The sequence below is a fragment of the Orbicella franksi genome, chromosome 12 (genome assembly GCF_964199315.1).
Source record: "Orbicella franksi chromosome 12, jaOrbFran1.1, whole genome shotgun sequence".
Lineage (NCBI taxonomy): Eukaryota > Metazoa > Cnidaria > Anthozoa > Scleractinia > Merulinidae > Orbicella > Orbicella franksi.
The window spans coordinates 23,995,527-24,019,019 of record NC_138156.1 but is presented as its reverse complement, the minus strand read 5'-3'; the positions used below and the strand labels follow the sequence as shown (position 1 = coordinate 24,019,019).

The 23,493-nt window shown below is 38.6% G+C and overlaps 2 protein-coding genes and 1 non-coding gene across 3 annotated transcripts; 2 read left to right on the top strand and 1 right to left on the bottom strand.

Annotated features, from left to right (window-relative positions):
- Positions 1–30: 30 nt before the first annotated feature.
- Positions 31–6,682, bottom strand: LOC145463695 (mitochondrial ubiquitin ligase activator of NFKB 1-like). Its single transcript, XM_081447473.1, has 3 exons — positions 5,788–6,682; positions 3,114–3,328; positions 31–2,323 (listed from the first exon to the last, which is right to left on the bottom strand). Exons 1-3 carry the CDS (start codon positions 5,893–5,895, stop codon positions 1,627–1,629), a joined length of 1,020 nt encoding a protein of 339 aa, XP_081303599.1. The 5' UTR covers positions 5,896–6,682; the 3' UTR covers positions 31–1,626.
- Trnai-uau (transfer RNA isoleucine (anticodon UAU)) lies at positions 6,055–6,165 on the top strand. Its single transcript has 2 exons — positions 6,055–6,092; positions 6,130–6,165. It is a non-coding gene; the product is annotated as a tRNA-Ile (tRNA).
- Positions 6,683–14,100: 7,418 nt separating the features above from the next.
- On the top strand, positions 14,101–23,434 carry LOC145463525 (acid-sensing ion channel 3-like). Its single transcript, XM_081447284.1, has 8 exons — positions 14,101–14,938; positions 17,554–18,139; positions 18,368–18,622; positions 19,217–19,370; positions 19,850–19,912; positions 20,001–20,175; positions 20,759–20,850; positions 21,613–23,434. The coding sequence occupies exons 2-8, from the start codon at positions 17,570–17,572 to the stop codon at positions 21,753–21,755; spliced, it is 1,452 nt and encodes a 483-aa protein (XP_081303410.1). The 5' UTR covers positions 14,101–14,938; positions 17,554–17,569; the 3' UTR covers positions 21,756–23,434.
- Positions 23,435–23,493: the final 59 nt, after the last annotated feature.

The window sequence follows — 23,493 nt, the reverse complement described above, 5'->3', positions numbered from 1 at the left end:
CTGAAACTCCCATTCATGTAGGAAGCATAAACTGTCTCCTCTCGAAGCAGGAGGAAGTGTAGAAGGGCCACGGCTTAGGGGAAATTCGATCATGAAGCACAAGAAAGAGCACTGATCGAGGGCCATTGCAGGCACAAGGATGGAGCGCCTGGGGTGGGGGGTGGAGATATTCCCTTATATGAGCTAAATAGGTATGGGCAGCCCCAAAGAGTATGGTTTTTTTAGCAGAAATTTTGGTTTGAAAATGGGCATAGATTTTGACCAATTTGGTCTGAAATGGTGTGTGTTTTTCATGACCATAAACCTTTTGATTTAAATACGCTTTTACCTCATGTTAATCAAAACTCCTTCAAATCATGGCTAAATTCATCCTGAGGTGTGGCTATATTTTATGAATCAACACCCCTTCATACTCCTTGTGCAAAGTACTAGTTATCTCTTGATTCTTCTCTGTTTTACTATCCAATCAGATTTCAGTAAATATCAAGGCTGTCTATAGCTTGTTATTCTTGACATGTGGCCTATGAGGGTGAGAATGCTTACGAAGCCATCAGCATTCTTGTGTCACTGGCAAAGTCAAGCTTTTTAAATGAGTACATCATCAGACGTCTTAGACAGCATTCCTCAGTTTATCCCTTCTTTTCAGTTGCTAATAGAAGCTGGCACACTTAGAAATACTTTATAGAGTTCTAAATATTTAAAAATTTAAACATTTCACTTCATTAAGGCTTATGACAGCATATGTCAAGAAGTTTACTATGGAAACAAATGGAAACAAGAACCAATCAAAATGCGAACCAAACGACATTGTAACTGCACAGACAGATACTGGAAAACCCACATACAGTGCTGAGTAAATGCAAGAAAGCCTAGTCAAAATTTAATTTAACTTTTTATCCCTTCTCTGTTAGTCCATGGCGTGATTTTTCTTCAAAATAAATGGCCTGCAGTGCAGGCAAACATTTGGAACTGAACGCTTGATAAACCAGATTTTCAATGCTGCCATCTTGGATTGTAATTGTATGCTTGACTGGTAGAGGGTTGGGGCAGAGAGTGGGGGAGGGGGGGGGGTGAGGGATGAGGCACTTGAAATAACTATTGCAAGAGTATTTTTTCCTTCCCCTCCCACTCCCCCATTAACCATTTTTTCCACTTCATGCCCACTCACTCAGCAAGTTTTCCCTTGCCCTTGAACCCTCAACAGTTACCAAATCCAAGGCAGCCAAATATAAAATTGTACACTCATACAGCTAAAATATGCATGCATTGCAGGCTACAAAATAAATTGTGTACTAAACTTTTGCTATCTTTACAGTAACCATGGAACAAAACTTTTATAAATTTGTCCTACTTAACTACATGTGTGTCTATAAGTATTAATTTAGTAGAGAAATTAGTGTTACATCAAAACTATTAATGTTAAAAGTTTATCAATGCTGAGAATTCAATAAAAACAACGATAGGTGCTAGAGTTTACTGTAGCAATTCTTCTTCAGTGCATGCCTCAAAGAAGAATAGCCAAATCAAAGAACTTCAAATTCTCAAAACCTCCAAGCGCATATTAGTAGAACATAACTTACAAGATCAATTAATTATTGTATTCTATCTGTTCTCCCTAAATTTTAACTAAGATGTGAAAGTAGGGACAAGTCGGGCAATTGAACGCCGACATACTGGGCAGTTGTTTACTCTGTGAGCACACTCTACACAACAACAGAAATGTCCACACTCTAAAATAACAACATTACGTTGTCTGTCCATACAAATGACACATGCTTCCTGTTGATCCAAGACTTCTCCTTCATCCAGAACGTTCACCTCTGTTCGCATTCTCCTTATGAATTCCAGTTCCTGCTGCATTTCACGTCGTCTCTTGAAATAGAAATACAGTGAGACAAGGAATAGAATTCCGCTTCCAAATGCAAAGATAGCGCTCAGGATTTTCCAGACTCTCTTCCCTGACTGCAGTTGTCTTATAATAGCATCTAAAGTGAGTTGGGACAGATAATAAGTAAGGCCAGATTTGGGTGGACCTATCTTAATACCATCATCAGTCAAGGTGATTTCTCCAATACCAGTCAGCGTTGTACCAACAGGCAGCATCCGTTCAATTGTCTGGAATCCTTTGGTTTTGTCACCACTGGCCCACTGAACTAGAGACTCGGCCACAGAGCTGGATACAGGCTCAAACTTGTCATGTATCACTTTAAGTTGAAGGTCTTCTGCAGACAGGGGATCCATCACTTTAACAAGGACACCATTATTATACAGGGAGAATGGAACTGTAGTACAAGCAGAGCTTATTGTTCGCTCTAAGTCATGCCTGCAGGTTAATAAAAAATTGGATTACTACAATTCAGTGAGAATAATAACATAATGGTGACTTGACAATTAGTAGGCCATGTATGTTGATGACAGAGATCTATTTTAATTTTATTATCTTAACGCCCTACTCCACTATACTCAAGACTGAATGCATTTCACTGCACTGAATTTTGCAAATAATGGTCCACTCAATAAAAATCACTAAAATAAACACTGTAAAATCACAGAGTAGCAGAGATAGTTAAAACCCTGCTAAGTAGGAGACTGTTTGACACATATTCTGTTCGTTAACTAAGATAAATATATCTACAAAAAGGAAACAATAAAAAATCAATACAGTGTACTCTGAGAGTAGAAAAGGAAAACATATCTATAGTGAAGCATTTCCATAATGGCACAGTCTCTGACAATTCTGCAGAATCTTTTGACTTGGTAAGATATCAAACAGAAACTTGCATGAAAAGGCAAGGACGTGACAGTGTAGTCGTGTCAAATATACATAGAGAAGTGAAAGTGTTGGCTTACATGGCTCAGCCATTTGCTACGAATGTCCTGCTCTAAAGATGAACACCACCAGAAAAGATATTTCCTGTTCCAAATCAATTTTCCTGGCTTTACCACCACCTTGAGAAGGGGTTGGAAGTTGGGTACTATTTTCCGATAAGTAAAAAACAAATTGAAGTTCTAGATGGGAGGTGGAGTGGGGTTGAAGGAGAGTGAGTTTTCATAGAAAGAGGTACAAATGCTTAGTTGCAAGCTGACCACCTTATAAATTATTTCACACATACCACAGCCTTGTTGTTCGACTCCATTCACTTTTATGTTCCCGTGTCTTTATCTGCTGTATAACTCCAGTGACATCTGATACATGAGGACTCCTAATCACTTCACTATTTTTTAAAGGCCTGGCCTCTCCTCTAATGACACCATAAGGTATTGAACGGTTCTCACATGCCATCAAAGTGGACATCAGCTTTGGTCCAATTTCAGTTTCTGTTACATCCTAAACAAATAGTGACAAAAAAGGTAAAGTTTGCATACAGTTGTAAGGGCCAAGTGGCACATCAGACTGGCGCTTATCTCCAGTTTCTGTGGCATGAAGTAACTAGGGATCTGTCTACTCCCCAATGGATGGGATGCTAGTCCATTGCAGGGTTACCCCCAAGCATTAATTCACCAGTGCCCATGTATAGACCTAGGTGGAGAGAGGCACACTAAATAGCTGTCAAATATATTGCTTCCAAGGACATTCACTTCATATCCTTGCAAAAAAAAAAACATATCCCTGGGTACCCCTGTGGGGATGTGCTCTCAAAAGAAATTGAATATTATAAGTACAATAGGGGTTGGTGTAGCTTTTTAAAAGAGAATTACAATTTTTCCAACTAGTTTAGTTTTAAAGGGCTTTTGTGAAACAACAATAGAGCCCCAAAATTTTTTTCTTGAGTTAAGAAAAGAACGTAACAAATGCCAGAACTTGGTTTAAGAGACCCCAGAAACCTTTAGTAGATATATTTCCACAAGTATTCTTTGTAAAATTAGCCTTTATGCTTAAACGTTACCAGCAAAAGTGAAAATGAGACGTTTTAAGAGCATGAATTTGTGAGTTTACCAAAACTGGAGCCATCATGCAACGTGTCATCAAAGGTCATATCAAATCACATTAATGCAAGGAAATCAAAATCCACAGAGTAATATGACTGCAAGCTTTTCTTTCACCTCAACAGGCAAACGTAACTCAATGGTTGAATTATTTACCTCAACGGGCAGAGATTTTGACTCAACGATCAAATTTAATGCCTCAACAGGCAAAGAATGCTGTGAATGATTTGCCTGTGGTACTGAAGTTGCTTTCGACATAAAGCAGGTTGGCTGCACACCTTCCTCTCTTTTCTCCCGAGACCAACAAGCTGTAGTCGGCAGTTTACTCCAAATCAAAGCATTTTTGCCTAACACTTCACTGCTGCTGAATGCACTGAGAAAAAAATGATCTACATGAAGTAGGACTCGATTGATATCTTAGCACCTCCATTCGCAAATCAGCAAAAATTGTTCACATAATAGAGCAGCCAAACACATAAAACTCTCATCTTCCTCGAGAGTCATCATTAAACCGTTCATGAACTTGATGACTACATGTACTTCCACAAGCAATTAAACACATCTGCATTTCACCTTGTTTATCGTGTCCTTGATTTCTAGCAGAGCGGGACGGCTGTACACAGTTATTACTCAAAATCAATCAATATTTCCACGTGCATTCACAAGCACCCCACAATGCCCAGATATAAAAAACGCAATCGACTGCGCATGTCTCCGATCTTACATCCGACAAATTTTGGCTTTTTCTCACTATTGTAAAGAATAGGCTGCTGCCTCGCTAGGGCTCACCAGCAATAATTATTTCTGGGATTAAACTTTGTTCCTGTTTGTACAAAAAGTTAAAAGAAAGGTTAACATGCTTTTCGCTTCATCTTACTTCGGTGCTGGAACATGACAAAACATTAGAATTCTCTAACTCAAGATGTCATGCAAAGCTGTTAGCCTATGGTAATTTGGTTGATACAGCGATTCTCAAATTCCATGAGCTGGTTTCCTCAAATCATCAGTTTCCCCTGCCAACAATACCCAAGGCTAAACCCACAAGTTTAAAATAACCAGCCTAACCATGGAGATATACTTTTGTGGACTCTCCTTCCTTGACATAGATGGGTGCATTCCATTGGGATGATCCAGGTCAGGATCAGTGATCCAAGATCACTCGTCTTACACTTTATCAAAGAAACAGATGAATCCTTAACCAGAGTGGATTGGTCAGTCCAAGATCACTCAGATTGATCACGATTCATCAAAGAAACTGATGAATGCCAGGTCAGTCGATTCATCAAAGCAACCAATGATAACCAGAGTGAATTCATTGGTCCAAGATCACTTGGATTACACTTCATCAAAGAGACCGATAAATCCTTAACCAGATCGAGTGGATTGATCGGTTCCTTTGATGCACCACGATCCGAGTAGTCCTTGAGCCAGATCATCCCAAAGGAACGTTCCCTTACATCTAGCGATAGTACACCATCGCCACCCAAAATACCTTTTAACATTAACATTGACATAACCTGACATGTGAACGTTTAGAGATTTAGAGGGCGCATCTTTTCGCAATTCGTCACATAAGGCAAAATTGTGCCTTCTAAATCGGCCCTTACACTTCCGTAGGACAGCCTTTCTCGAAACAGCTGAACTGGCATATCCTTGATCTTGTTCATTGGTTGTGACTTGTTCTGTATTTGTATTTGTGCATTCGCGTCTTGATCTAACATCGTGGTGCCGATTTCTCTCCCTCACAATAGTGAAATTCCCAACATGATTGACTGTTACCGAAAAAAGCTGATCAAAGCATTGTATATTTCAAAACGAAACCAATTAAGGCAGACCACATAATAATGTTAAAACACGAACCTTCAGACTTCGTATGGCTGTTTCTCTTTTCTTGTATACCGCGTAGAAAATGGCTGACACGGCAGCACTTCCCAGACCGGTACATAGACAAAAAAAGTAATCCGACATTTTGGAACCAGATAATAAAACCTAAACTGTGGCTTCAATATTTCGATCTCATACAGTCCATTGCCGTCCACACTTGTCACCAGGTCTACGCAAAGTTAATGGCAAAACTATATGGTTCTTTGTATAATTACTTAAAAACTCCCCTCTCTCGTAACCCAAGCTCCCGTAGCACAGTCGGTTAGCGCGTCGTACTTATAAGCAGTGCAGGCGTAATACGCCGAGGGTGCTCAAGTAATGCGAAGGTCGGGGGTTCGAGCCCCCCCGGGAGCAATGGGTGCTTCTTTTTTTTTCCTATCCTTTTATTTTCTTTTTCCTTTCCAACTAAGTATTAGAATTTCAAAGTGGCAAAATATTCTTTAATCTTAGATCTATTTAATTATTTTGTATTTATGTTTTTTTTTGTTGCTCCCTTTATGATACATCAATCTCAGTGGAACCTTTTTGCACTCAGATTGTGGAAAGTTCACCAAAACGTTGACTAAATGCAGTGAATTTCCACAAATTGTGGTTAGAATGTAGAACACGAGCTTTTGCTTCAGACAACAAACACTGGCAACGAATGAAACTTTCGCACCAGTTCCAGACCTTCCACGGCCACGACGGCAGCCATGCCAAATTTCAGGTCGAAACGCAGGGCTCCGGTCGAACAGGCGAGCACAGTCCCCCCTATAGATCATTTTCACGTGACGTCATCACTTTCTAAAATCCAAAACTAAAGAGCCACCAAAGTTTTTATCCTCGTCAGGCATAAGAGGCGGTATATTTATATCTGTTTACAGTTTTACAGCTCAATAACGTGCTTCGTTTGGAATCCAGAGTATTTTGAATTTCAGGGTTATGGAGGTACGTGACACAAGGCTACGATCGAGTTCGTCGAAAAATATACACTTATCTCATGATTTTTAGCCTTTTTAGAAGTTAGAGCATTAGGAAAAGTGCTTATGTAAATGCTCGTTTGATCAGTACTGATAATCAGTCGCCTAGATAGCCAAAGGAAGTTCCAGATGTTTACGCTATTTTCTGGCCGCCATATTGGTGTACCACGGAGGTACACCAACATGGCGTTTTCATACTGGGCTCTGTAAATATCTGCGAAACATTTCGACGAATATCTGAAGTTTGGGGGAACGCACAGGCCTAAAACTTGGAGAAGTGTCTTATCTAGTTATCTTCCATAACATCACAATTTCATAGATTTTTCCAAAGGATGGTTTTCGATTTATTTTTTTATTGCGTGACAGTGAAAACGATCTATAGGCTTAGCGAAAATAGGATGAGCTGTAGAGCTTTTTTGAACTGTTTGTCCTGGATGGAAATTACGCAGAACAACTTAGCCTTGTTAAATAATGGGTAAATTCGACATGTTCAAAGAATGAGAGAGATGGAAGATGGAAGGGCGATCGATGAAGGACGCGATCAGGAACGCGATCGACACGAAACATTCACTGAGGTGGCTAAAGAGGTCGATCCAAAAAACAATGTTAAACCACGAGCAATCGGTTTTTGCTCCTCAAATCCTTCGCGCGATTGGAAAACTTAAAATTATGCCAATTAGGGGAAAAGGTGGGATGGAAAAGACATTTCACCAGAGCCAACTCCTCAGCCACCTTCTTTTCCTTCTTTCTGAGCCCGCGCTTCTCGCCGCTAGATTGTTCTTCTTCATGTATTCGCGTTGCATGCCGGGGTTCGCAGTCTAAACCAAATATTGAAAGAAGATAAGGGATATAACAATTGATGGAAGTAATAAACAATACTATTTGCACGGCGTGACCAAAAAATTGATAACTGACCGGCAATTCAGAATCTTCAGATTGGAAATCCCAGAGATATGACTGTTTTAATGGAATTGCGGGCACTAGGGCGAGCTGAAAAGGTGCGATTTTCATCACAGACTACTAAATTCTTTTTTAATTACATTGTGATAATTTACATTAACGTTTTTACTGTAGTAAGCCTTAGCAACGGTAAAATATATTGCTTCCTCAAATGCATTATTGACTAATTGATATAATTACTTGTTTTCTCTATAAACGGAACCTAATGAATTTAGTAAAGGTCTTGTAGCTATCTTAATAACCGTGATTCGGTTCATAATTTCGTGCATTCCTCCGGGTGTTCAAGTAGTTAAATAACTTGTCCATTCCTCTTGCATCGTCTCTATGTCTTGTTCTCTTTTGCTGTCCAACATCAGCAGAATATGTTATATCCCTAATCCCTTGATATCCCACGGGTTCCTACACCAGGAACACAAAACTTTTATTATTGGCCATATTCATGTAATGAGAAAGGCATACAACTTGTCTAAGACGACTAGCAAGATGAATAAGGGAAAGAATAAGACCGCTAAATGTCCGAGGACCTTACATCTTCATTTGCTTTAAAGACACTTAAAATTAACAGAGTTGCTAAATAAAAATCAGGATCGGAGAAAACACTGAATTGTTGTTAGATATGTTTTTTTAGCTGGGGTAGCAGCGAAATCATCGCGGGCCAAGTGATAATTCTCCTCTTGATGATTCTGAACGACTGGTAGCCGAAAATTTGGGACGAAACGTTGTTTGGATATTTTTACGATTTTATCTCTCTGTTTTCTCCTTAATTTTCGTTTTGACTGGGAAAACAATCGAGATAGTATTCAACCACAATTTCAAACACCTCAAGGCTTGTCAAAAGCATTCTGCTCCGCGTCGTATTTTTGAACTCTCTTTTCGGTGTTTGGAGATGTGGTAAGACACCGCTGTTTATCGTGTTTGATATTTTACCAACCTTGTATGCTGGTTCAGCCACAGCTGAGCGGCCTTCCCAAGCTAAATTTTGTGAAAGTTGCCCGCGTATAAATTGAACTTGAAGCACAAGAACTGCGAGAAAACACGCCAAAGAACAACCCATTCTTCGACTGCGGTACATTGTGTTGAAACGCTAAGCGGTTCGATGCGAAGGAAGTCTGTTTGAAAGCCGAAAACAGTTATGAACGTATATAAATGGACATTCAGAATTAATCTGATCAAAAACAATTATCAAAAGACGGAAGGACGCGTTCTATGGGACTTGAAACATGGTGAGGCTAATTTCCTTTATTGCCTTGACAAGAATTATTTATGCGGAATTTTCCGTTATTATTTTTGAGTTTTTTTCTTTTTCCTTTTCTTCAAGCTTATCATAATCCGGATAAAGGCGTGTTGAGCAAGGAAATCCCCGGGGAAATTGTTAAACTATTATCATCAACAGAGGATATATTCTTTGCGGGATAAGAATTCACGGTAATTTAAAGCATGAAATCTGTCTAAAACGCGAAAACTAAGAACAAATGATAACAAAATCACGGAAGTGAAAGTTTCAAAAGCTAATTTGTGAATGCTCAACTTGCTGTACAAATTTAAATCATCTTGGTTATACCAGTACTGGCCAGAGATACCTCTGTATCTATCATCAGTTCAATGGTTTCATATTGGTTTTGTGACTCACTTGCGCACTTTCCCAAAGCAATTTGTATTGACAGTGTAATTGATGAAATTCCGAGCTTAGCCAAAGTTTACTCTTCAGTTGAGTCTAGTTTTTACGCACTGATTTCATTTAATTACTCACCCCTTCACTTTCTTTGATCGGTTCAGTTATCGCTAGTAAAACTCAAATGTACTGAAACTGTGCCATAGACGAAAGTTGCACATCACAGCGAGATAGAGAATCCATCCAGTTGTATAAACGGCTTTTTAGTTTTATGATCATTGTCTCTGGAAGTATAACACTCGTTTAGGTCTGATTTGTAACTGAGGGAAAGCTGGGATGAAGGCGAGTATATTGTTTGTTGTGGTTTCAAAAACGTCCTCTCAACATTCCTGAGTATCTGGTTGATATAACGCTGCTCTCAGTTACCTATGAACATACGTGATTGATGTCGCTTATTGCTGAAATCAGTGGAAATGATATTAAATGTTTTTAAGGTATAAAACACAGCTTTTCTGTCAAATAAGCTACACTGCTGATTCTGAAAATTTGTAATATTCCCTCTCATCTACCCTCCCTATCAACTTGTATTTCATGCGAAGTTATGAAAAAGCTCCGCAAAAGTTCATCATTCTTTTTATCTCATCTGTTGCCTGATGCAAATTTTTCACGATAGAACTATGTCCATCAACGATGATTTGCAGGAGAAGAGACAGAACTGGAGGACACAAAGTTTTAGGTAACCATCACCATCAGTTAAAGGTCTTGATGAGCAAAAATTACTGCTGTCCAACAAAAGAGCCCGCGTGATGACACGTGGTGTCTTACCTCGTACAAGATCCTCTCACATCTGGGTACCAGACTTTGCTCTCAAGTATACTGTTCAATTGTACGTAGTCCCATATTTTGTTATAGCTTTCATTGATTTAAATAGAAACTCTGCAGAATTATAACACAAGTGATACAAAAAGCTTCATGCAAGCAATAAACCACGATAAAAGCTAAAATGATTATGAAACGAAAGAAGTGTTGTAGACTAACTGATCGAGGATTTTAAAAGTTTTCAAACAGGAGTAGTTTTTTGCTAAGGCAAAAAAAGTTCCTAACCTGATGTGCGTGTTAATTATTTTTTTTATTTTTTATCTTTTAGTCCATGATTTCACTTAATACAGTAGCTACCAAACCAGGTCAACTAATACAAAGTTAAGACAGATCGACGACAGACTCCGATATTCAGTGATTTATTTATTTCACTTTATTTAACCATGTATCTTTGACATAAAGTACTATAATGAGTTTGTCTATATCTAGGCGTGTCTACATCTTATGTTCTGTTCATGTATGAGGAATTTAGTAGCTATTAGAGTCTCATGCGTTCCATTGTCTGTCGTTACTCAGTATAATAACTGTCGGCTATCGCGTCCCGACTCAAACGTCCAGTGGCTGCCGGCACGTCAGCTGAATCTCTTTGCTGGAGTTGATATCCATTCAGGTAGTTCGCGTGCCTTGTTTCCTCGGGTCCTACAGGGTCCTGTTATAAAATAATGAGAGCATTTAACACTTTTTCAGATTCAAGTCCGCTGCCCGGTGAATTTCTCTTTGCTTGACGAATGTCGTGGCTTCCCCAAATCCGACAGCACAACCCAAGTTTTGCTCGTGATTGTAAAGATGTTTTAGACTTTACATGCGATATAAGTCTAAATACAAATTGTCTGGCACTGATTCAGTTTATTTCTAAGTCTCTTAGAGATTTTTAAACTGTATTTTTTAATTTTTTGACGAGGTTTAACTCTACCCGAAATTCATGAAATTAAGATTTGTCAGAATCCGTCACAAATCGTGGTTTTGCTGACAGATAAAACATTACGCCATATAATTGACATAGTACCTGGGAACGTAATGTCTATATGAATAAAGTTGAAGAATTCTGAAATCGAGTGTTTAGATCATCATTCTAATGCATTGTTACAGAAAAGGCACAATGGCTCAGTAGAGTGAACGATTAAACCCAAAAAGGAACAACTACATGTAGTTCCCGGCATCGACCCCCAACAAGAAACTCTAATCTGCCCCCCAACTAAAGCAAAATAGATGACGATGTTTAAGCTTTTGGTAACAAATGATGACGACCAAATTAAACAATTATCTTGCTGCTATTGGTATTTTCTAGTAATAGCCAGTACTACCTTATAGTTGTCGTGGAGTGCAGAATTAAAGGTTCGCTTTCCGCCGACTTTACCCACCGGTCCTTGAGGCGACCCAAGTTGGCAATATACATGTTGAAAACTCAGGCAGAGCAAAAGCAAGCAACAGACTAAAAACCTATCCATGGTTTTCTAATTTGCAAGTGTTCGAAGAAGGATGGCACCTTTGCTCTTTGAAATTAGTCTGATAGCAAAATATATATCTTCAATGACGGTATATAATACCCTTTGAATTCTATAGCATTGCCTGTTTAACAACGTTCTCAAAAGCTTCAAGCGAAAAAATTGAATGCGAGCTCAAACCTGACGCCAGACACACGCGGTGAATCATTTTCATGTTAAATCTGAACCTGAAAACTTTTCCACGTGTCGAGAAATATCCGCCCGCAATTTTCCGTTCCCTGATGTTTATTGTTGTTTTTGTCTGTCTTTTCCAACACAGATGCTCTTTAGCTGTAAGTAAGCAGCCAGTTGACCCAGTGTGAATGCGTAATTTTCACCTAGGAGGGTATGTATTGAATTGAACCGGAATTCTCTTTACGGAAGAAGAAACTAATCACACTTAAGTGGTAAAAACATTATGACAATGAAGATTATCAATCAATTAACACTGTTTATTACCAATTTCAAATAATAAAACGCAACCAGTGTGTTAGCAGAGAGAACAAGTCTCATTTTCGTCCTGAGTGGGGGTGCAAAGATAATTGGGGACATGCTGGTGTGCTTTCCACGTGAAGCCGAGAAATTATCATTTAACAATTTCCGGGTGTGGGTAGTAACTGTCTTGTTTCTAATACGAAGCTTTTAGCAGTGCTGTACTAATTAGGGACACTGAAACAGGCAATCAAATATTGTAAATTGATCAGAAACTTGTTAGAAATCCCAATTGGTGGAAGGCTGAACGGAGTTGCCTCTTTATGCTTTACAAAGCGTGGAGGAGTTAAATTTGGGACACAAATTCCTCTATAGCGGCAGGGAAAATATTCTACAAATGTTGCTGAGTTTTCAAAATTGAATAGGCTCATTACACCTGTTTCAACAATAAAAACAATCAGTCACTATCGTTTCGAGATTACAGAGTGATCTTAAATGTGGAGTATTGAGCTTGTACAAAGACAATGATCAAAAATGGTTGTGAGATTGTAAAATAAATATCTAAGAAAACTCTGAAAACTTGGTAAATCTTGTCATAACCAAGCTACTGGTGAAACAATTTAGACATTTCAATGGCATTTCATTTGATACATCAAGTCTAGAGGTTCTACTCCTCTTCAAGCAAAACAGTACAAACAGTTTTGCTACTTTGGTTATTAGAACGTTTTTAAATTAAAAAGGTCTTTGGGAAAGTAATGATTTATTTGAATATTCAATCTATTTCATTTGCATAAAATTTTAATTTTGTTTCACGTGTTTGTTCAATAACATTACTCTAGTTTGTATCTTGAAGTTATCTCAGAGGACATTCCCGCATATGTATCAAAAGAAATTCACAAATAAAAAAATGAAATGAAGTTTTCCTATCGCTTCTGTTCTTGTATTCAGTGAAATCCCGATTTTTCGAACCTCCACGGAAGACAAAAATTGGTTTGAAAAATCGTGCAGTGCGTGAAATCAAGGGGAAAGGTACAGTGTTCACCTGAGGGAAAGAAACCGAATTTTGGTTTCGAGTTTTCGGGAGGTTTGAAAAACTTGGGATTCCACTTAACTTCCATTCATGTAGTACATCGATTAACGTTAGCAGAATAGGCAATTTCCGAGGTACCATTTGCCTCGGTGTCAAAACGAGACCACGTGCGAAACCATTCACATGAAAATGAGTTTCGCCCACAGGTTTATTTTCATGCAAATCAAAGTCATTTTCGTAAGAAAGGTTTTGCACGAACACTCGTTCTGAAACAGAGGCACAATGGCCTATTGAGAACTAACTGCAAGCAAGCTAAATTCAGCCTTACTAAAGTTTTTTCCTGGCTAACAGAGCTCTGGGTAGCCCGTTAACGGCTAACTTCCAGTAATGAGACTAATGGACACGATATAAAATTTAAAAAATCGGCTTCATCTGAATTTTGCCTGATGATTTTGGTTTTTTCAATTTGTGTATTCCATGCAGTGGTGTTAGTGTTTTATTGTCCTATTCGTTTGTTCCTGTGTTTTATCCTTCCTTAAACATCCCTTTTGTCATTCAAAGTGAGTATAGTCAGTGCTTTTAAAGGAGCGACGTCATCCTCTTAAAAGATGACAACTGCTTATTACAGGCGAAGTCACCGAGCGATTTGATATCCCAGACTATGATAATAAACGCTTATATGACTGTAATTTATAGTTATCGTCATGCACTTGGTCGCCAGGTTATCGGTATTTCCTTCACAAATATTGTTTTTACTGCATGGGTCATGCAGATATCTGATTAATTCAATTTATATTATGTGGTCGTGTTGTTTTTATTTTTTTGGGTTTATAACAGGAAAAAAACTCACTACATAGGACGTGTTTTTATTACTTCTCATGTCTTTTTAATTAATACTGTTTAAATTACATTTTCCTGAAAGTTTAATCCGTTTTCCTTATTTCATTTTTGTTTTTCTGTACGAGAACATGAAAGAAAGCCAGTCTTATATTTTACCTAGGGGGATGCACAACAAAAATAGCAACAGCGTAACCGACCATCACATGATTTTTTAACAAAAGCCTGCCACAGCGACATCATTTTTTAATAAAATTCAAGCTTCATTCTATTTACATTACTTGCTGAGGTCGACATGGAGACTGGAATAAAAATAGTGGAAGAAACAGAATATATAACTGATTGCAAGTTTATCGGCAGGTAATTTTTCAAAAATGAAAAAGCTTGAAGTTGTACAAATAACTTTTGATGAGATTTCCTGTGCACAAGAAAAAAAACGTCGAAAACTAACCAGTCGTTAAAATGAAAATAAATCAACTTTTGTAATCAATTACTGCTTGCTTTAATTTATTCTTCAATATTACTTATTATCCCGTCAATTTTTTGCAATGGGTTATCGCTGAGAGGACAGTTAGTTGAAGTTGTTGACACAGCTAAGTGCACCCACTGAAAGCGAGGTTTGAAGCTCCGTTGGAGAACTTTTTCAGGTGGTTATGTCTCATGCCGTTTTTCATCATGCCCTTGCAGTTGTCTGTCTGTATCACACTTTTTCTTTCTTTTTTTTGGCGTGCGATTACAGTAAACATTTCTCTCGACAGGTGCGCGCCGAACAAAGGCGCAGCGTTCATTTGCAAACATGGGTTCAGCCAGTCTTAATTACAAACTCACTCACGCTCTGAGAATTAAAACGCAATGAAATTTTATTTCAGCTGAAAATCACCGTGACAGTGAGGAAAACCTAACAAAGCTTCTCTCCAAGACTTTTAACTTAAAGGTGAGTGATTACAGATTCGAATCATGGCGTTTACGTGTAAAATTTGTCAGTGTCTGGTCGTGCAATTTTGATATAAATACTTGCCAGTTCCCGCCAACCATAGAAGCTAAACTTGTCTCTATTTCCATCCAAACACAAACGGAAAAAACTCATTTGGTTATTTATTCAGCAACAATTCTCCACATCAGAAAAGGCATCATTTTATATGCCCGAAAAATGCGAAAATAATTATCAAAGTTAATAAGGGCACCAAACGGTACAATATATTTTAAGAAAGCGTAGAGCAGTTTGATTGAGTTTGGATTCGAGTGGCTAGCTGTAATTAGTGAGCACGCTAGAGAAACCGGAATGTAATAGACGTTATGGCAATTTCTTTTGCTATTTCGTATTACTTAATAGTGGGAAGGGGAAAACAGAATGATGGTTTGTAATTCTACTGAACAAAACATTTTATTGCACTATATATAAGTACTCCTTATGTGAATACATCAACAAAAGAGATCTTGAGGTTAATTGTCTTTTCCTTCGTTGGGAAGGAAAATATGTAAGGAAAATATGTAGAACTAAAAGAATATGTCTCGTTAAGGTTAGCAGTGGGCCATTACAACAAACATAAAAGCGAAAAAAAAGTGTTATGCAAAACATCCAACAATTTTCACACCACGCGCAGATTTAATGCTCACAACGGTGAGTCCTGTATGGGCAAGGAATCGACAACACCAGCCCTCGGTTGGAGAACATAATTTTTTTTTGTTCCCTCCTAGCGTTTCTATTAATAACACTGTCTTCCAGTTTTGTCGCCTTGTCACCATTCCCCCCCAAATGTGATCTTGCAATTTTAGTAAATTAATTCAAAGCCTTAGTTGAGTTATCATGCTTCAGGCATTAGGCATATAGTTTGACCAAATGACTGATGGCAATGAGAACTACCTCGCAGAAAACGAGCACCTTTAAATTATTTATAAGTGAAGATGTTAAAGTTGATAAACTAGCAAAATGCACATATTTATGTGGCGCAGGATTTTCTCAAATGAAAAGCAATAAAAAGAACTGTAATCTGGGAACAGGAAATGGCTAAATTAAGAACTGAAAATGTCCTTAATCATAATTATTTATGATATTAGATGCGCAGATAAACGGTTTCATGGATGAAACACCGACCTCATACAGAAAACGAGTCTAACTTATTTTACTGTAAATATATCAAGTTATTGAGAAACGTCTTGCTTTTTTTAAGAGCAAAAATGCTCTATAATTTAGTTTATTGTGAGGCCAAAACTGACCTTTTCAAGCTTAATTTCGAATCTTCAACCGACCACCGTAATTCAGTTACAGAACTCCTCTTCAATCACTAGTGGGTTAATGTATTTAAACTCGATGATAGATAGTCTATGGACGAAACAATTCAAGTCGCGAATTATCATGCAATCTTGCGTTGTCATGATCATGATAAAAGCAGTTTTTTTTTGCCAACAATTTATCTCTAGACATATATCAAAAAGAGAGTTTCTGGAAATGAATTTTAACCTTCGCCTATGACAACAGCGATCAAACCGTGGCAGATCAAACTGATGGTTTTAATTAAGTGAAGCGCTTGATGTTTTAGTTTGCAAGCGGCCTTTGTATTTCTCAGTACGTTGTTGAAAGAACAGAAGTGCTCGCAGAAATAGGTGTAAACTGCGTCAAAAGCTGCAAAAAGCAAAATTAAAATGTATCGTAGTTTTCTGGAAAAGGCAATTTCAAATGCATGACGACCTACTAATAATGTGCAAATTTCTTTTTCTTTTAGACATTAATTTAAAGGTCGATCGCCAATAAACACGAATAAAATTTAGGTTGTCACAAAGTTTCTTCGCGAAACGATTATACATTACATAAATCTTGGGAATGTTTTTAAGCCGGCCAAGAGGTGCAAAAAATAAACTTTTTTAAGTTAGTGTGAGGGAAACACATTAGACATCACGATGAAATGATGAAATGATCATTTGTTATATTACCATCTAGCTATTATATGAGTGTTAATTTATACGGTTTTTCATGTCATAAATTGAAACCTGGCTATATCTTATGATGTTGACCCAAGGTCATTAACTCCAGCACTCAATATCCGATGAGATAAACATAAAACAAGTATTAGTGCTATAAATGCCAGTTGAGTAAGAATCGCCTCAAATGGTGAAGAAAATGTCAGCTTTTGAAATCGTGTCGACTGCTTTGCCTTGGACGATGTTCGTGTCTTACAACAAAAAGTGCTTTTCAATACAACTTAATGACGTATAATTTCAACACATTAGATGGTGTACTTAAGATCTAATGATGTTGTTTTCCGAAGTTAAAATACAAACATGCACTTTGCCAGTAATTGAAAGACGCCGTAAATTGGCAGCTTTTCACTACAGGATAATACAGACGTACTTCAACTGAGATAGAAGAAAAAGAACTGAGAATGATCCATCGGCCCTCACAGCTGCCTGAAGATACTGAGAGTTAAAAAGTCAGTATTCAAATATGGTAATTTTCCTGGACTACATTTTTAAAAACCGCCAACATGTTTACACTTTTTAGCATTTGCTTCGAGACAGTTAATTTTGTTTTGCTTTTTACCTTAATTAAAGGAGCACCAACAGAACTATGGAGTCAGATTTCAAGGGAATACGAGAAAAGCGACAGAAATGCGCCGAAGAGGTGAAACAAGCTTGGCAATCAGAGAAGGACGAGGCCTCCCGAGTGATTCAAGACTTTGGCTCATACACCACGCTACACGGCTTTCATTTCGTGTTTGATTCAGCTTCCAGAATACGCAGAATTATTTGGTTCACGCTGATACTTCTGGGCGTAATTTTCCTCTTCTTCCAGTTCCGAGACAACTGGAGGAAACTTCGCAACAACCAGAGCGTCATAGGCAAAGATCTTGAACACAGCCAAAAGATGCTATACCCAGCCATAACTATTTGTAACCAAAACATGATGCGAAGAAGCAAAATCATGGGCACGGACGCGCAGACATTTCTCGACCAACAAGATCATGTGAAGTTTAAGTACTCCGGCGAAAACCTGCTGGATAAGGAGACGAGCCCGGACTTCAATATTGAAGAAAGTGTGATAAAAAACAGTCATAATCTAACTGAGATGTTGAAGACATGCGAGTGGCAGAAAGTGCCTTGCAGCGCTGCTAACTTCACCTCCTTTGTATCTTTCATGGTGAGATTAACTAATCATTACCAAGTCATAGGCACGTAATGCGTGCATACCCTAATTACATTGAAAGCAATGCTAAAATATTGAACGCTGCGTTATCCACCCATTGCCTCCTCTAGTTTCTTAAACCCAGTGACTCTATCGATACATTCGGCAATGAGTGGCTATCAAAAAGTATATTGAAATCTTGATTTTGGATTTTAAAATAATAATAGTTTTCCTATGTTTCAGCGAGGTGTTTGCCACACGTTCAATTCTGGTCAGGATGGCCATCGCGATCTTTATGCAACCACAGCAGGAAAAATACAAGCCTTGTCTCTTTATTTGGATGCACAGCCCGAGGAGTATTATGGTCCATATAGCTATGACGCAACAGGTTTTAAGATTCTAGTTCATGATCAGAGAGAGTTGTACCCTAACATTGAAGATTTAGCTTTGGACGTCACACCTGGATTCACTACTAATATACGCGTGCGCAGGAGCAAGGTTAGTAAGGCTTAAAAACAACAACTCTATTTTTCGCATTATAACTATAGATATTATAACATTTTTGGTTTATTTAATTTATGTAATATGTTTTAGATGAGGTAACGGGCATGGTCTTGTTTGAATGAGACTGGAGGCTAAATGAACCGATAGGTGTCATAGGTTTTCGAGTTAGACTCCAGCCTAGTTATGTCTCACTGTAGGACAGGAGAGATAAACGAAGAATTTGCAGTTTACATTTCGGGAGAAAAAAAGAACAAAAATTAGCTTGGTCTGACAGTAAACAATGTTTTATTTGTTTTTCTTTGAAAAAGCAAATACACTAAGTTCTTTGTAATGGTTGGAAGTTCTTTCCAAAGATCTATTGCCTGACATAGTTCCTTTAAACCTCAATCAATAGTTGCCTCATAAAGTGTAACAAAAGAAATGTGATAACCTCAGCGAACAGGCGTCTCTCTTCGCGAGCTTCTCGCGCTCGAGAAACACGTCTGAGAATCGAGCAGAAATTATCCATTATGATGACTAGCCTTTCAATGATACAGATATTGTTTTCGTGTGGCTGATGTTCGGTTTTGTAATTTCCTTTGATTACAGCTCATCAGCCTCCCTACGCCATTCAAGTCCAACTGTGGTGAAAGGAATCTGACAAGTTTCAAGGAGTATTCGGAATATGCGTGTCTTACCGAGTGTTACACCAATATAACTGTGCGAGAATGCGGCTGCCGTGTGTTATCGATGCCCTCTGTTGGTAAGAAATACCGTCAAACACGATATGATATACAAAGTAGGAATACGAGTGGCAGGGAATATTCAGGGATCTTAACTTACGCCACCACGCCTAATTAACACAAACACAATTCAAAATAGCTTGCATTTCGGAATGGGAAAGTTAAACTCGAAAATTAAACATGGAATACTGTACTCAGTTGCAGCGCCCGACTAACGGACCTGCTCCTTTCTATATGGAGAGCTCCTGGTTTTTGTTTGTATGTTTGTTCTTTTTTTTGTATTTTATTTTTGCTGAACACAAAACACTACCTGAACTACGCTGAGACATTACAGAACTACGCCAAATTACCAACACCACTAGTAGCATGTTGATATGTAGAAACAAAAAGAACAATCCCACTGACCTTAAAAAAAGATGACTATGATATCGACTTTTCCATCAGTTTAAGAAGGGAGAGGTCCCATTTGTTAATTAACTGAGTTTTGATATTTTAACAGGTGTTAACGAAACTAGATTCTGCACAGCAAAAGAGATCTTCAAATGTGTCTTCCCCATATTCAGTAAGTGAACAACTTGAATTTAATTTTGATGTAAAACTGAGCAGTCGTTTGTTACAGATGATGTTGACACACTTGTTTTCATCTCTAGGCGATTTTAACCCCAGTAACTGTGACTGCCCGGTGCCGTGTACAAAGGTTACCTATCGTGTCCAGGCTTCCATGGCATACGCGCCGTCAAGTCACGTGTGGGACACACTATTTCCTTTGTTCAACTTGTCATCGAATGACACCGACAAAGTCACCGAGTACCAAAACTACATCAGGTAACAAACACAAATGCGCCTCCGTTAGTACCAAACTGGCCAGGGGAGGGCACGAGGGGAAAACTCCCATCTAAAAACGACAGGAGTGCTCGTCGGAAATTTTTTAAAGAATCTCTAAGAGGTACCATGATCCTGTTTTGTGGGCGTGGCTTGAATTGTTTTCGCCCCTAAGAGGAACCAACGGCCTTATGCGCCACTTAAGCACGAAGAGGGTTATGAATGTATGTTATGTAAGAGGAACCAATTTTAAAACAACACATCATCTCCTGTCATCGTATTGTTTTCGGTTGGTTTAGAGCTCAAGTGTTTTGCATCAAAACGTTCTCTCCTTGTTCAGGAGTGCGCTGCTTATTCGAGGGCGCCGCTGTCCAATGCAGTGGTTATTCGTTGTGGTGCTTATTCCGTAAAGGCGGTGATGAGTCTAATGAGGTTTGCTGAATATTTCTAACCATTCATGAACGTCAACAGTATACTGTTTACATTTTCACAGGAACGAAAAATGTTACGAAATAGCCAAAAATTTTCATATTCTCTGCACTTATTTGAATGTTACCCACAGCACTTTTTTGTCTCGTTACTTTAGGCAAAGAATGGTACAAGTGCATATTTACTACGAAACTCTGGACACGGAAATAACAGAAGAAAAACCGGCATACGACCTCAACGATTTCGGATGTAAGTATTGTCATCTTGGAAGTAGTTACACAAAAAGACAGGTAACGCCTGAAAGGCATTCGAGTTTATGGCCTGGCCCAGTGAAGATCATACATCCCCGAGTTGTAAATGTACTTGTCGATATTTTTGTTAATGACACTTAAAATTGAATTTTCTAGCTATTATTGTGGAAAATAGCTCGGTCTATTTGGAAAACCATTTGACAGTAAATAAGAAACGTAACTGTTATTTATTGACCTAGTGAGCTTCCTGTATGGGATAATGATTTCATAACTGTATAGAGCTCTCTTGCACTATTGAATTCTCCTTTTATTCGCCTCTATACAAAACAGTTACATAGAAGAACTTACAGACCTTGAGAGGATGCAAACGTTTCTCTCGATTTCGCCTTCATTCACAGAGGCTCAGACTTTAGGGGAGGTAACTTCTACAGAGGAGATAGATTCAGTAGTAGATCTAGAGGTACTTCAAACTGGTGGGGCTGGGGAATGCAAATGAAAATTGGCCCTTCAGTACTAATTTTGTCCCCAGGGTGAGGCTGGATTCTTTCGTGTGCGAACAAGTCGGCACTCTCTTACACCAATAACGGGGAGGGGAGGCGAGGAATAAAGATTTCAACCATTCGAGTCCTCTGTTCAGCAAAAAGGGGAAGTGGGGATTGGGGAGGGGGAGGCACTTAAAACGCAATTCGACTTGATCCAAACGGAGATAAATAAGAGAAGGATTTCTAAACTTTAACGCTTCATTTGCTTTTCCTTTCAGCGGATGTCGGAGGCAACATGGGATTGTTCCTTGGTTGCAGTCTGTTGACGCTGTGTGAATTCGTCGATCTCATTATAATCATGTGTCTCCGCTGTTGGCGAAAAAGGAATGCAGTGGATCTTAAAGGAGATCAATTTCAATAAACTTTTGTTTTCAGTATTTAGGATTGTCTCATAACAAACACAGAACGCGGCGTAGACATAATTCGCGAACGAGCAAGCAAGTTTAACATGTCCATGACCAAGCACGTTTTGTTGTTCACTTTCGCTCGTAGGTTCGTGTCTCTGCATTTCTAAAGAGCCTTGAACAGGTTACTCATTTTATTACCTCTAGTATTTGACGCTTATCGCTTCATGCTGGAATTGGCGAAGGTTAGAAACTGTAGAGTCTGAAATGCTCATACTACAAACTGCATATCCAATCATTATTGATCCTAGAGCGTTAAGCCTGGTTTACACTAGCGATATAACGACATAACGACATAAGGAAAAGATCAGTTTTATCTTTTTGTCGTTATGTTCATGCTGTTATGTTGCTATTATGTCATTATGTCTACATGTTCACATTACAAATATAACGTCCTTTTTAGGTCGAGATAACGTCCTTTTTATGTCGTTCATGACGATGTCGTTATGTCGCTAGCGTGAACCAGGCTTAAGAGAAAATTGTCCGTTTCAAAGGAAGATTAGTGCGTATTACAAGCAGTGAATTCATGTCCCTCCATTTTAGACATTAAGAAGTACCTCAGCAAGAAAAGCAAGAGGAAAAAAATTCCGCGTAAGATCTTGCGCCAGACACAAAACGCCGCAATTTTTCTTGCGCGGCCATTTTTCTTATCATTTCTTTTTTAAGCGAGGGACTACCCGTGGTAGAGAGCTTAGAAATATCTGCTGTACAGAGTGTCTTGCTATCTAGGCCGGTGGGAGACAGGTAGTTAAGGAGCGGCACTTTTTTTGTTTCTTCCTATCAATTCGATCACACTAATGATTTGTTAGAACACAATAAAGGTTTTGCACATACAGCATCGACAAATATTGAGCGATTAAATTATAACAAATGGTTATCAAGAAAGACGTATAATGAAAGTTGTATTGTAAATAAACCGTGAAAATTTTACCAGGCTTATGTTTCAATTGGTTGGGTTTGCGACAACACTGTTGGGTCTCTTTTGGGGGAAGTTTACACGACGAGTTGGTCCCCATGACCTGTTGCAGGGAAAGTTCATCTATTGTAAGGCCTAGTTCACAAAAGCGACAAAACGACATACCCGTAGTAAGTCATACTGATTGACAACGCAGGAGAATCTTAGCGAGCGAGTGCACTTTGATTGGGCGAGCACAAGAAGGGAAGGCTTGCGGAGAGTGAAAAAAGAAGAGCCCTGTGGAGTAAGAATGACTCATTCTCTCGTCCCAAACCTCTAGGTTTTACGGCACCGAAATGGAGCCCTGAAACACGAACAAAAGTATCCAGTGGTCGCCAAGCAGTGGAAGGAAAGACCAGAGTAACAGGCAGCTGTGGTTTTTAAAGGAGCTCAGTCACAGCATTTTGAGTTATTTTGGCCACGTACTAAATTACCTTTCAATTGAAGGAAACCTGAAAAAAGTATTTTACTAAGATAGAAAAAGACCAAAGAGGTAATAATAAACCATAAAGGAACAAGGATGGTCAAGGATGGAGAAGATTGACACGAATTAGAAAACGAAGAACTTGAAAAATTTAGGTTTAACTTTTCAAGATGCGCAAGCCGTGACGTACATGTAGCTTCTTTAACGTTGGGAAACTAACGGTAGCCTAAACAAATTCTCCACCTTTCCCAGATCAATTTCCCTTGTTTTCCCAAAACTAGTCCTTTAGAAATCCCTAAAAAATGGCAGTCTAAGA

Excerpts from the sequence above, each read along its gene's own strand:
- LOC145463695 (XM_081447473.1), bottom strand. The coding sequence starts at position 5,895 with ATGTCGGATTACTTTTTTTGTCTATGTACCGGTCTGGGAAGTGCTGCC. Across the intron at positions 3,329-5,787 it reads CAGCCATACGAAGTCTGAAG|GATGTAACAGAAACTGAAAT; the intron begins GTTCGTGTTTTA and ends CTATTTGTTTAG. Across the intron at positions 2,324-3,113 it reads AGTCGAACAACAAGGCTGTG|GCATGACTTAGAGCGAACAA; the intron begins GTATGTGTGAAA and ends ATTAACCTGCAG.
- LOC145463525 (XM_081447284.1), top strand. The coding sequence starts at position 17,570 with ATGGAGTCAGATTTCAAGGGAATACGAGAAAAGCGACAGAAATGCGCC. Across the intron at positions 20,176-20,758 it reads GAGTACCAAAACTACATCAG|GCAAAGAATGGTACAAGTGC; the intron begins GTAACAAACACA and ends TCGTTACTTTAG. Across the intron at positions 20,851-21,612 it reads CGACCTCAACGATTTCGGAT|CGGATGTCGGAGGCAACATG; the intron begins GTAAGTATTGTC and ends TTTTCCTTTCAG.